Genomic DNA, 13,505 nt, shown 5'->3' on the forward strand with positions numbered 1-13,505 from the left:
TGATTGACTCAATTGTTCTGCTTCTCTTTGCGTTCTACCAATCCAATCACTACTAATTGATTATATGTGACTTCATTTTGAGGACCAAAATTGTCACAACCTGTTTGCTTCTTAATTTGGATTGATTTTTTAAAACATACTTTAAAAAAATTAAGTTTGATTGAATTAAGTTTGATTGAATTAGATCATCCACTACTACTAATATTATTATTGATTTGAGCCCAAATACGCTCGAAAAACGATAGATTGATTAAAAAAATTCACGAATATAAATTTTCACTTGTGTTGTAAGTATTATAATTTTTTTTCAAGTCCAATCACCTAACCAATATTCCTAGAACTGAACATACAACTCAAGTTTAACATAACATAACAAATCTCTACACAAACCAACTCAACAATTGCACCAAACGACCAATAAAATTGACCATTTAGCGCACGCCACGTCAACTCCCTCCATTTTTGGAAGCCAGGTGATACAGCCTCATTTGATTCAAATGGCCTCCTCCTACATACTTGGAGAGAAAATACGAGCAGCAGTGCAAGCTATTAACAACATTAAGCGCCCACTAAGCTGTTTACATGCTGGTTAGCATGCAAGTTGGGAAATTTTTAGTACAACAGTAGTATGAAACTTTCTGTGCTACTTTACATTGTTTATCACATCTATACTACTTCAAAAATTAAAAATATCACTTAATACAATACCTAATTCTCAATAGGAGTAACTATAAATTTCCCGTGAGCCAGCATAAGCTTATATTTTAGGGTTTCGGGGGTACTAGGAGCCGACTTTAACTCCCCTTGGCAGCTCCTGGATTGCGTCCAAACTGGATAATCATTGGCTTGCCTTTGAATACGTAACCATTTACTAGATTCTGTCAAAACGATAAATGTGGCATCTTAGACATGTAAATCAGTTTACTCCTACCGGAAGAAAAGAACAAACCAAACAGGCAAGCACAAATAACAGTACAACCTTAAGGTATTTGAAATAGCAATTCTATAGTATTTCAAGCCGAAGGGCATCCAAAAGAGAAGTCTTCGCAGTATTTTGCAAGGCCACCAATTGTGAAAACATATCTTAGGAGAGGTAATATGGGAAAAGTTGAGTCTGACAGTTATTTATCTTGTGCGTGTAATATGAGTACAGGAGTAGGGAAGTTAGCATTTTGCTGAGGTTCTAAAATAAGGGAGAGATACCAGCACCCTGGAATGGCTGGGTAGTTTTTCGGGTGGTTTTTCACCCAGACATTCCCATACATAAACTCTAGATGCATATATCATATCTATTTAGAAGAAAACAAAGGTAACAAAGAGATTTTACAAAAAATAATAATAATAAATAAATCAAGAGCAACTGCCATTAACCCTTATTAGTGAATAAATATAAATCAACAGCGAAGGTAAGCTTTTGTACCAACTATGAGCCAGCATGCATAGAACTTAAGTTGCACAAAATATTAACGAACAAACAATTAAGCCTTTGTAATATAGTCGCTTTTATGGTGTCAAGTGAACTAGTGATTTTCTACACCCTAGCTCCATGCCTCTAGCTTTCTTTTATTTTATTGCTATTAATTCAAAAATAACTCTGGTGTAAACCAAATACTGAATTTTACTACTAAAATAAAATTACATAGATTGACAATCAAGAGGATTTATAACCAATATGTCAAGTGATCCTTCAAAAAGAAAAAAGTTACATAGATCGAAATAATCAAATACATACCAAAGCATGTTGCGCAAGTTCAACTGATGGAAGTGTAACAAATGCTTGGCCCCTCATTCTTCCCTCCTGAAATTCAAAATAAGAAAACTTCAGAACCCCAAGTCATAATTAAATACACTTGGACGACCAATAATTACTTTCTGCTTTTCTTTCAAGAAATTTAATAAGAAAAAACATTGAAGCCACGCTAGACATCAAGCAGTTGGATTATGAGGTAAGTAAGCTCTTATTTGATAATATAGGTTGCATTTTTTTGAACAATTGTTATCCTAGTCCGAGTTTAATTTGATTATTTTTTTCTAAGCTTTCCATGGTTTGTTGCTTGCAGCATTTAGATACTTTTTTAGATACAATTTCTCTATTCACTTGATAAAAGGTCATATTATCGATTTCTACCTTCCTCAGCATCAAACTTGAAGCAAAATGTTCCCAACATGGTTAGCAAGACTGATATAATTGTTTTTTTTTTATAAGAAACCGAGCTTTCACTGAGAAAAATGAAGAAATATACAAGGGTATACAAAAAAACACACCCACAAACAGGAGTTCCAAATACTTAACCCTTTATTCTTAGTGTTCCATGCTTAATATTGGAACTTTAATATACGGTTTTACTACTTTCTATATATTGTGAACTTTTAATGGCTAAGCTGTGGCCTTTCACCCTTTAAAAATAGTGACCAGGGTCGCATTTAAATGGTAGAGAGGAGTTGACAACACTATGCAATATTGCAATATTGAGAACCGCATCTTTAGGTCATCTACAACACAATGCTTTTTCTAAGACTTCCTTTATTTATGCTTATTTATCTTTGTAAAAGCCGATGCCTAACAATAAAGCACATTATACATACTCTTATCTCCCCAACTCAAAGAATGAGACAACTTTGCAGATGTTGCTTTTTATCAAACTGTAGACATCTGACAACTTTACAGATGTGCTTCAAGTAGCCAGGGAAGAAATTATAGTTCTCGTTTATCCAAAAAATTCTTATCAAAACGTACACATCTGACAACAATACCTAACCTGCATTAGCTTCACGGTGAGAGCAGATTTGGCTTCATCAATACCTCCAAATAATGATCCTACAAAATACAATTTAAAAGCAACATATTTAAAACCTCCCACTGACAAGATGAATTCAAAAAACAAATATATAGGGTGATCGGGATAGATCATTGCAATTGTTCGTCTTAAAAAAAGACAAATATATAGGCCTATCCAAGGATTACAAATGAGGTGGCATTAACTTAATAGTATAGATGCCCATTTATGAAATCTCATATTTACATCTCGATATATTCATGTAACCAAAAGGTCAGAGGTATAATTTTATTGAACATAAGAAAATTTCTTTTCACAAACTCTTGGTGTCTGTTCGAATGTTCAATACAGAGGTGACTAGCTGGGACGATTGCTCGGAAAAACTAGATGAGGTCCAGCAATCTAGGGGCCAAAGACAGAATCTGGCGGAAGTTAGATCCAAATGGCTTTTGTTCTGTGAAATCCGTCTTCCTTCATCTCACCAAAGAACTCCTTTGGTGCACTACATATGAAAGTTCAAGATACCAAAGAAAATTAAATTTTTTTATTCAGACTTTGGTGTACAAAAAGCCTTAACACCGAAGTTTACCTCTTACAGTCGAGTGTTTGTGCTACAATGAAAATGAGACCTTCAATCACATCTTCATTCAGTGCTTTTATGCTCAGAAGGCCTGATGTTTCATTTTGAATGAATCTGGTATGGCATATTGTCTCCCTAATTGTGTCGATTTTTAGCTTGTAGAAAACTTTTAACATAACTTCTTAAAAGGCCTTTGACTTATTTGGAAAGAGTGACACAAAAGAATTTCCAAAGACAAATCGACTCTGGTGGATTATTTTTATAACTCTATGCAGCATAAAATCTCTTGGTCTGTTCAAACCACTTTTGTAATCACAACCTCGTGATTATTAACAATGGAAAGGCTTTGCTTTTGTAGGATTTTGGGCAGGGGTATTCTCAACCCCTAGCCCTCAGCTTGTTTGCATTTTATCGTCATAATACATCACCCGTTTCAAGGGGCATCACAGTAAGAGGTCAAAGGGGGAGTTTTCATCCATAAATACGTCAAAAATTATTCACACGGAGTACATCCCAAATTCCCCCAATCCTCTTGCCATCTCACGACTTTGCCTTCATATTTGAACCCCTACCCAAGATTCATTAATATCAATTCTGAGGCTTCCAGTTCATGAAAAAATAACAAATAGTGAAAAAATAATCAACAGTGCCGTGTATTTCCATATATGCACACAGGCTGAATTGGGGCAAAGAAACTAACCAAATATATAGTAGAGGTCATCATTCACTACATCTTTGGCTAAGTTCTTAATATACAGCACCGAAGTAGGACTCCCAGCAGTATAGTTCTGCAATATCCATGAAATTTCCAACATTATTTTTTTTATCATACTCAAATGGTAAATTAAAATAAAAAGGTAGCTACATATACCCAACCCTAAACCAGGGAAATGAAAGAAAAACTTATTAAAACAAAGAAAATAAAATTTATTGAACTCATCCCCTCTAAACCCTTAATTATTCTCAAAACCTTTATTGACCACTGGCCAACCCAACAAGCATCAACAAAAGAGGGAACATCGATATCCAAAATGCTGTCAACAAAGCAGAAACATAAAATATCTGCATCTAGAAATTCACAACTTTGCTAACAAGAGACAAAAGAGCAATACCAAACCCATTTGGTCATTGACACCCAAAGAGAGTCATTAAATCTAGTTGTGGACCATACCTCTCTAGTCTACTGACACACAACCCTTCTAAAAATCCTCCTATCTCTCTCCAGCCAAATATTTCACAAGAAAATAAGGTTGCACACACCAAGGAACAAGATGCCCATGATTGTCCAAGAAAACAAAAGCAAAACGTCTTAGAACTACCTTTGTCGAAATTCTGAATTTAAAACCAATAGGAACCAAATCATGGTCAAATTTCTTATGCAGTAAGCCTTTTTTATAAGCATATGTGGTAAATTTTTATTTAAGAAAAATGTTTAACCATCTTCAAAGCACTTTTTTTTTTCCCTCACTAAATAATTTGTTAAAACATATACAAAAAATGGAGCTTAAATAAATGAATGTACGAATAACATGCAGTGTTTCATACTTGAGCATTAAAATATCACATGGTAAAGTACCTTGAACATTGGAAGTGATAGAATTTCTTCTGGAGGCAATTTACCTCTCTCTAAATCTTCGAGTGTTGCATAGGATTTAAGATCTGCTGCTTCCTTTTCTGTCTCTTCGACCTCATTATTAATATCATCCTCCTTTCCTTCCTGCTTTCCGTCAATAACCACCTTAGGGGCAATTTTAAACTGCAACAACTAAACAAGTCAATTTGATGAATCATATAAATAAAGCATATGCCAATTAGCTATCTAATGATAAAAGCAACCTGAAACACTGGGTTTTTCTTTTTTATCATCGGAATCTCTTTGGGGACCAATGTGGAAGGTTTCACCCCAACAGTCTCATGAGCCACATCTTTGTCTATCCCGGGGCCTACAATTGCTTCACACCTAGACCGCTTGTTTCCTGATCTTGCAGTTTTTGAGACTCCACTTGAATTATATTTTCCCTCCACATCCTAATGCACATTTTATATCCAATTAATCAGTAAGTATCAAGACAAAAGGGAGTAGATTATTATATCAGGCCTCATATAAAATAAGGAAAGATACCTTCTTAAAGTAGTAAAAAAATGAATAGAATAAAAATCAAACAATACAGAAGAACTAAGAAGACAAGGACAAAGGAAAGTATTTTTACCAAAAAGAAAAAAAAATAAACGGGATGCAACTAAAGATTATAGGTAACAACTTCAACAAAATTGACAAAAGAAAAAATTGGTACCATCATCCATAAGAGTGAAAAAAGATTACATATTTTTGTTAACATGCTCTCAGTATGACTTCAAACTACGATAAATAATTATAATTATTTATCGCAGAAATTCATGAAAATTACTTTTTTATAGAAAAAAATTGTATGAAATTTACAAAAATGGGAGAGGGTCCTAATCCAATGGAATTACAATAAACTTTTCCAATTAGACAAAAGTGTAGAGTAGGAGCAGGAAATCAAAAGATACGAACATATGCCTCTTCAGAAATTACTTGTGGAAAGATAATGCACACCTTGTTCGTTGGAATATTATAAACCTCCCAACAGAAAAGGGAGGTCTTGGTCTTCTCTCGATAAGGAAGAAGAACACAGCTCTTCTCGCCAAATGGATATGGAGATATCATCATGAAGAAAAGGCCTTATGGCGAAATCTTATAAAGGCTAAATATACTCCTACATCAAACAAACATCACCTCCCTCCATCTTCTACAAAAGGGCCTTGGAACTACATAAAGAAACATCAAAATCTCATCACCCACCGAACTCGCCATAAGGTGGGGAATGGGGGAAGCACATCATTTTGGACCAACCCATGGATTGAAAACACCACGCTAGCTTTGAAGTATCCACTTTTGTACAGGCTTTCTCACAACAAAAAAGCCACGATTAAAGAAACGTGGAATGTTGTCAACAAATTTTGGGACTTGAAGCTGGGTAGGAATCTAAAGGATAATGAAGCAACAGAGTGGGCCGAATTAAGCCTTGACCTTGCCCCTGTGGTATTGTCAAACAAAGAAGACTCACTAACTTGGCTCCCCAGCGCTGACGGGGTCTTTTCTACAAAATCCTTGATGATGGACATGGGGGAAAAAGTAGAAGCAATAAATCCCACGCTAGCAAAGACAATATGGAAAGAACATCAACCTAAAAAGGTGAAGTTCTTCCTTTGGGAAATAGCGCATAAAGCCATCAGCACAAGTGAAAATCTTCAAAAACGAATGCCTTACATCACTCTCTCTCCAAATTGGTGTCCACTATGCAAGAAAGCAAACGAATCACAAAGTCACTTGTTTATGCAATGCACATACACTCAAAATTTATGGACAACGATTCTTCTTAATATATTCGGATGACATCTCACATTTCCTAGGGAGGTAAAGGATTTTTTGGATATGGCCTTAACGTACCACCCTTTCAAGAACGCAAAAGCCCTATTATGGAAAAACCTCATCATGGCTTTCTTTTAGAATCTGTGGAAAGAAAGAAATCAGAGAATATTTGCAGAAATGACACAGACCTACACAAAACTTTTCGACAATGTTGCTTACCAAGCTATATCTTGGTGTAAACTGTCTAATATTTTTACTTCCTATAGTTATACCTCCCTCATTGCAAATTGGGAAGGTCTTTTGTAAACATCATGGATTATACATCCCTCTTGTAAATTTCACTCATCAATGAAATTGTCTCTTATCTAAAAAAAAAAAAAAATTATGGGTGTTGGTAACTAGGCCTGGTTTGTTCTTTTGGATGGGAGTCCCTTTTGTAGTTAGTTTTGAACTCCCGCTTCTTTCAAACTTGTTTTTTTTTATACCCTTGTATTCTTTCATTTGTTCAATAAAAAATTGATTTCTTATAAAAGTAAAAAATAAATAAAAACTAAAACATTTATTCCAAGATATGGCTATGAATTTACCAGCTCCAGAGGCATAGTTTCTTTAGTCAAAGTAGTTCAATCAAGCATCCCCTTTATCCGCAGTCCATTTTTAAACACCCTGGGATGATGGTGAGGAGATTGGAAATGATATCCAGGGGTTTCTTCTATAAAAGTTCTAGAAGTGGAAATGGCCATAACCTTGTTAATCAGGAAGCTACTTCTCTACACACATTACAAAAGGAGGTGTTGGGGCAGAAAATTTAAAAGCTAAGATTTGCCCCTTCATGCTAAGTGTATATGGCGTTTTTGAATGACCAAAATGTCACTGTGGAGATGCATCATTGCTACAAAATACCGGTCTCACCACTCTCTTTTGAAGAATTGAACCCTTCTTCTAAATGTCCATTCAACTTCAGTCCCTAGGTCTCTACTTCTTATTGTAACTTGGCCTATACGTGTTAAGAGGTGGCTGTAGGTAATGGAGACAAAGTTCTATTTTGGGAGGATCCCTGGCTTATCAATGCTCCTCCCCACTTGGCCTTTTCAACTGTCTTTAGCATTGCAAACACCAAGGGCTCCCTTATTTGTCAATGTTGGACCAATCCTTTGAGAGGATGGAATCACAAATATGGGAGAAACTTTTCTGATGCTGTTATGGAGGAATGGCCATCCCTAGCAAGCTGCTTACGAATTTAGCACTTGAGAGAATAGGGAAGATGCTAAATTTGGACCTTTGATGGTAGTTAGTCTTCATACTAAGAGTTTGGTGCCAAACCTTTCATTTAACCATGCTATCCTTACATTAGATTATCTTGCTCAACAAGGTGAGAGTTTTCTGCAGATTATACTTGATCAGGGAAAAAAAAAAAATTACTCCTATATCACTGCTTAAGTTTTCACGAAAATGCCCTTCTATTCAATCTTTTCATAAAGTAAATTGTGTGGTGTACCAAGGAAAATAAAATTCGAAGCAACAAAGAGGTAAGTATCTAAATACACTGCCCAGCATCCTCCAAAATCTTCAAAATAACCGCATTCCACCAACAAACCATGAGTGCACAAATGCATCTATGTACTTAAAGTGAATCAAATATGCGCAACCTACATTTATCAATCTAGGCAAGTTACCTCTTCTGAGGACTCCATTTCTGACTCATCACTGGACATATTTGTTATTTGAGGCCTTGGAGTGGCAGGAGGAGGAAGTGGTGGCAATGTTAGCGATGACGGTGGTGCCGGAACGGAAGGTGGGAGAGGTGGAGTGGGTAGAGGCAATCGGAATGGAGCTGGAATGTTCATCTTATTCATTAAATGCAACACCTACAATTAAAAAAGGAAGTTGTGAGTATTTACTTCAAATGTGCTTCCATAGGTTAAACATATAGTTTTTTTTTTTTTTTTTTTTTTAATAAGAAACATCAAGGAACATTCAACCAAATTGAACCACAACATCCAGACTAATTTTAACTAAAAACTCCTTAACAAGCACTTTTTGGAGGGAGCACCAAGGCCTCTAACGTTCCATAAGACTGTCTTCGTGAGACAAACCCCTTCATCTACTTCCTCTGGTTCATTCTCCCAAGTTCTCAAAATGCCATTCAACTATCTAACGTTCTTCTTGCCCATTGGATTGCCTCTTCTAGGAACATACACAATTTCCATCTTTTCAAAGCTTTAACCAGACTTCTGCTAAACGGTGAAGGAACATAACTCCACCAACCCTTTTGACTTTTTTCCTTTTCCTTTCCTCTTGAGTTTCCTCTACGTGATCTACTTTCATTATAGTACCATCATCCCATATTTTTTTTTCTCAATAGCCAAGGTTGTATCCACTTCTAAAGCTAAAGGGAAAGCCTTCATTTTCTTGAAAACAAAGCTGAAAATTCTCAAGGATCTCTACATAATCCTCTACCCCTCTTTCGTTTTCCTTTACCACATCTTTTTCATCATCAAATTTTTATTGCAAAGCTTAGCCTTGGTATTGGTTGTAGAGAAAATTTTCCCTTTGTAAAAAAAATGACTTTTCCACGACCCTTCTCTAAATCTTCCACAAATTTGACTAATTTCCCTTTCCTCCTGAAATTAGAGGGAAATTTGGAATGACTCCCTGATGCAAAGGACCACTGTTACTTTGACTTGACAGGGGAGTCTGTATTTGTGTGGAGCTTGAGCGAAGGCTACGATCAACCGTGTGGGGTCCACCGTCAATCTTATCGAACATGCGATTCAAATTTAGGTAGAAGACTGAAACCTCTCCCTGCAACATTGGAATATTCGGGTAAAAACTAGTTACTGATGAGTAAAAAAAAAAAAAAAACTGTCCCTTAACCTCCACAAATTTATCAGATTAGAACCGGATCTCATGTCATTGTCATGGAACCTTGTGGCTGCTTGGACAAAAGTCCACTGTGAACTTCAACTTTCTTTTAGGCCAACAACCAGCCATCTTGGAGCACAATCATCTGGGCTGAAGACACTTGTTCTCTATCAAGGATTTTCCTTTCATTGGGGGATGAATCCACAGTAACTCCTTGCACTTCAATTGCAACTTCTAAGCATTCAATGAGGAAGAGCTTTGATTTGCATAGTCCACAAAATCCCCTCAAAGCAATCAATTATCACCTTGAACCTGGCTAGGCTCCATAANTTTTTTTTTTTTTTTTTTTTTTTTTTTTTTTTATATAATTTTATCCAACCCCTGTAAGAGGGGACCCTTGTAGTTCTCTCGTGCTTCCGAGGGACCCGTCTTTCTAACTTCATTGTAAAGGCTCCTAATGTAACCCCCTTACAATCATAGCTAGTAGCCTTGTACACTTTGTCAAGGGGCACAACAAAAGGGCTTTATCAGGGAAAAAAAAGATTAACAGTGAAAGATTCCTCCGGCTGCTTGTCAAGGGTTTCCAAAAATTTTGCCCAATCATCGTGGAAGTCTCTTCTAGTAATAACCAACGGTTTAACCCATTTAAAAAATCTAACTTCCTTCTTATCCGCTTCTATAAGACTAAAACCCTCCTCCTCTAACACACTTGAGGAATCTTTTTCTCCTTATTGGTTTATTTTTCAACACCTCTGCAAAGGAGGAGCCTTCGCACTTCCCTTCCATGAGGGTTTTATTTGAGAGCTTCTTTGGCTTCTAATTTGGTTTTCATGTTTCATTCAAAATCTTTATAAGAAGTTCCTTGAAGGACGTCCAACCAATCTAATCTCTATCAGAAGGAACAACAAGATTCATTGGTTCATTTTTCAACACCTCTTCAAAGGAGGAGCCTTCGCACTTCCCTTCCATGAGGGTTTTATTCTAGAGCTTCTTTGGCTTCTCATTTGGTTTTCATGTTTCATCCAAAAACTCTATAAGAAGTTCCTGGAAGGACTTCCAACCATCTAATCTCTATTAGAAGGAACAACAAGATTTCTCTTACCTCCCAATCTATAAACCTTGATGATCTCAAGAAAGGAGCCTCTTTTGTTTGTAATCTTTTGAGTCCAAATAAACCCATCACAACAGTCAACCTTTCAATAGAACTTTGGAGAGTGCAGGGCAAGCAGCAGCAGATACTCAAGGGAGTTAGTTAGCCAAACAATCATAACTTCCTCAAGAACTAACTCGAACCTTTTATTTTAAATGAGATTCCTTAATCCTACATCGTCTACGTTTCTTCCTTGGACCAAAACCACAAGAGAAGGTTTTGTTTCTATTTTTCTAGAAAGAAGACCAGCAACCATCATGAGCAAGGAGCACTAGCAACAACTACTGAGCAAAGTCACCAAAAAAACCTCAGGAGGTCACGAGAGGCAACATTCAAAATTGAACTTCACTTTAAGCATATAAGTTTTAAATTTCTCTTCAAACATATAAATTATCATTTTATTTGTAAACAACAACCTGTGTATAAAAGCGTGGGACAGCTATGAGGGCATTAACGATGTTGGTCAGGATATTGCCATCTGGAGGAGGATAAGCATACCTAAAAAAGTGTTTACCAAATTTTAAAAAATGTACAACCAAATACAATTGTCTCCATAGAAACTTAGTAAAGAACAAACAATTTCAATCAGATCAATAACAATGGATAATCAAGAACCTACAGTATTTTGAAGAAAATGAATCGAATCAACACAACAACAGGTGATGCAGTGCAGAAGGTATCCAAAGAATATCCGTACCTTTTCCGTTTAAGGATTGTATATATTTTCTCCTTGGATTGTTGGAATTGTCTGATTAACCTATTTTTGTGGGCAAGTATTCAAGAACATCATCCACATAATCGCAAAGAGTTTCATTTTCTCCACATTTGATTTAGACAAATCTTTTATAGACATATAGGCTAGTGCCACAGAATTGTCTAAATTACATCTCTAAAGAGAAGAACTGTATCACTGTTTTTGGACCTACGACTTACAGAGCTGATTTATGTCATTCTCATTAAATGTTGATTTAGTATTCCTATAATGTTGATTCAGTACCTTTTGTGAGGCTCGTTTAAACTAGAGTATGTCTAATTGTGTAGATGCTCAAAACTTTAATACAAAAGTTCGACAGTTTAGAACTTACAGAACTACTTGCGTTTTCAAGAAAATGAAACATTAAAGAATCATCAATTTCAACTACCAATCTTAAAGAATTTGTAGACCTAGCATACATAACAATACATTACAAATTATAATGTAAGATGAAAACAATAAATAGTGGTAAGAGCACCGTACTCCAGATGAGGAGGGAATGGATAGTCCACACCAAGCCTTGCAGCAATTGGCTCACCAAAATGCAGAGGCCTTGCTCTCATACCCTCAGTATGATCTTTACTCCTGTGGTCCTTAGGCGTGCAATCTTTGATGGCAGCATCATCCATCTTGGAAGATGAGGATCAACAAAATTCTTCGTTTACAGAGATACAGTCTGTTTAAATCTATTATATGAAAATGGTGTCGCACCGCTTTCCTCTGCTAAAAGTTCACCAAGAAGCCTCAGCCTGCCACCAAAAGAAAACCAAATTAGAAAAATGTCATCTCTATCACTGAAAGCATATACTCAAAAAAATTGTTGTCTCACTTCCTAGTTACGGTAGCTCGGGCTAGAATAAAGTAGATATTTGTTGCTAATGGCTATCTGAGGTGATAAAAACAAAACAAAAAAGAAACAATCATTCAATCGTAACCACACCAAGTCTTCACAAAAATACGCAATAGTCACAAACGAACCTTGAAGCAGCCGAATGAGTGAGAGACTTACAGGGGAGGGACGAAGGAGAACGATAAGTCGGAATAGAGAGGAGCGATTCTCGAGTCGACCAGTGACGATTCTGCATTCAGAGACGAGGGATGGAGACTGATGTCGATGGGAATCGTACAGCGAGCTGAGAGTGAGCGAGATTGCTTGGGATTCAGGGGAGGAGAAGCTTCATTTTTTCTATTTTATTTTTGCTTTTTTCTTTTTTGTTGAAACGGAAAATAGTGATTTTTTCTTTTTTTCCATATTAAAATTATTTTGGGTAAAAATTGCTTATTAAAGCTGGGCTAAATTACCTTTTTCTCCTTGAAGTTTGAGCATTACTTCAATTTAGTTTTTAGAGTTCAAGATGACAATTAAGGTACTATTAAATCTTTATGTGTTTGAAAGTATAAAACTAATTTTGATTGCTCAAAATCATTTTTCATATCCAAAATTATTCTCCAATATTTGATTTTACGATAGGTGAGAATTTTTGGTAATAATTCTTCGATCAAAACTAAATCGAAGGTAAAAAAAAATGAAACATTTGTTCAAGCGTAAGGAGTAATTTGATAAAATTAAAAGTTTACGAATACATCTTATCAACAAATTTGGAAGTGAAATTAAATTTGGAAGTGAAATTGAGCTATAATGATGTAATTTCATTGTACTAAGGAAATGATGGAAGGTTTTCCCTTCATATTCTAAAATGCTACAAAATTGTTATATACTAAAGTTGAATCACTACCTTAATGTATTTTTTTAACATTTCTTAACCTATTTTATATTCTTGAATTTTGGTTGTGGTATCAATTAAATTTCAAAATTGATAATTTTACTATTTTAACTGCATGTACCTCCATAACTTCTATATCAAATGTCATATAAAAGTCGGTAATTTGATCTCTTTCAACAAGTACTAAGCTTAACAAATAAAATCAAAATAAAAATAACTTTATTTTAATTATTTTTATCTTTAAAAATTCATAAAAAGTAG

The 13,505-nt window shown here is 35.5% G+C and overlaps 1 protein-coding gene across 3 annotated transcripts; it reads right to left on the reverse strand.

Annotated features, from left to right (window-relative positions):
• Nucleotides 1–273: 273 nt before the first annotated feature.
• LOC111800932 (U11/U12 small nuclear ribonucleoprotein 65 kDa protein) lies at nucleotides 274–12,737 on the reverse strand. 3 transcript variants are annotated; one of them, XM_023684855.1, is made up of 11 exons: nucleotides 12,530–12,737; nucleotides 12,350–12,406; nucleotides 12,004–12,269; nucleotides 11,183–11,264; nucleotides 8,428–8,619; nucleotides 5,194–5,385; nucleotides 4,934–5,113; nucleotides 4,058–4,145; nucleotides 2,760–2,818; nucleotides 1,733–1,798; nucleotides 274–878 (listed from the first exon to the last, which is right to left on the reverse strand). In XM_023684855.1, the coding sequence occupies exons 3-11, from the start codon at nucleotides 12,147–12,149 to the stop codon at nucleotides 795–797; spliced, it is 1,089 nt and encodes a 362-aa protein (XP_023540623.1). In that variant the 5' UTR covers nucleotides 12,150–12,269; nucleotides 12,350–12,406; nucleotides 12,530–12,737; the 3' UTR covers nucleotides 274–794. The 3 variants fall into 3 exon arrangements, with proteins under 3 accessions (XP_023540623.1, XP_023540624.1, XP_023540625.1); XM_023684856.1 differs by having other exon boundaries at nucleotides 12,499–12,737; XM_023684857.1 differs by lacking the exon at nucleotides 12,350–12,406.
• Between the last annotated feature and the right edge of the window lie 768 nt (nucleotides 12,738–13,505).

Source organism: Cucurbita pepo, chromosome LG08 (genome assembly GCF_002806865.2).
Source record: "Cucurbita pepo subsp. pepo cultivar mu-cu-16 chromosome LG08, ASM280686v2, whole genome shotgun sequence".
NCBI lineage: Eukaryota > Viridiplantae > Streptophyta > Magnoliopsida > Cucurbitales > Cucurbitaceae > Cucurbita > Cucurbita pepo.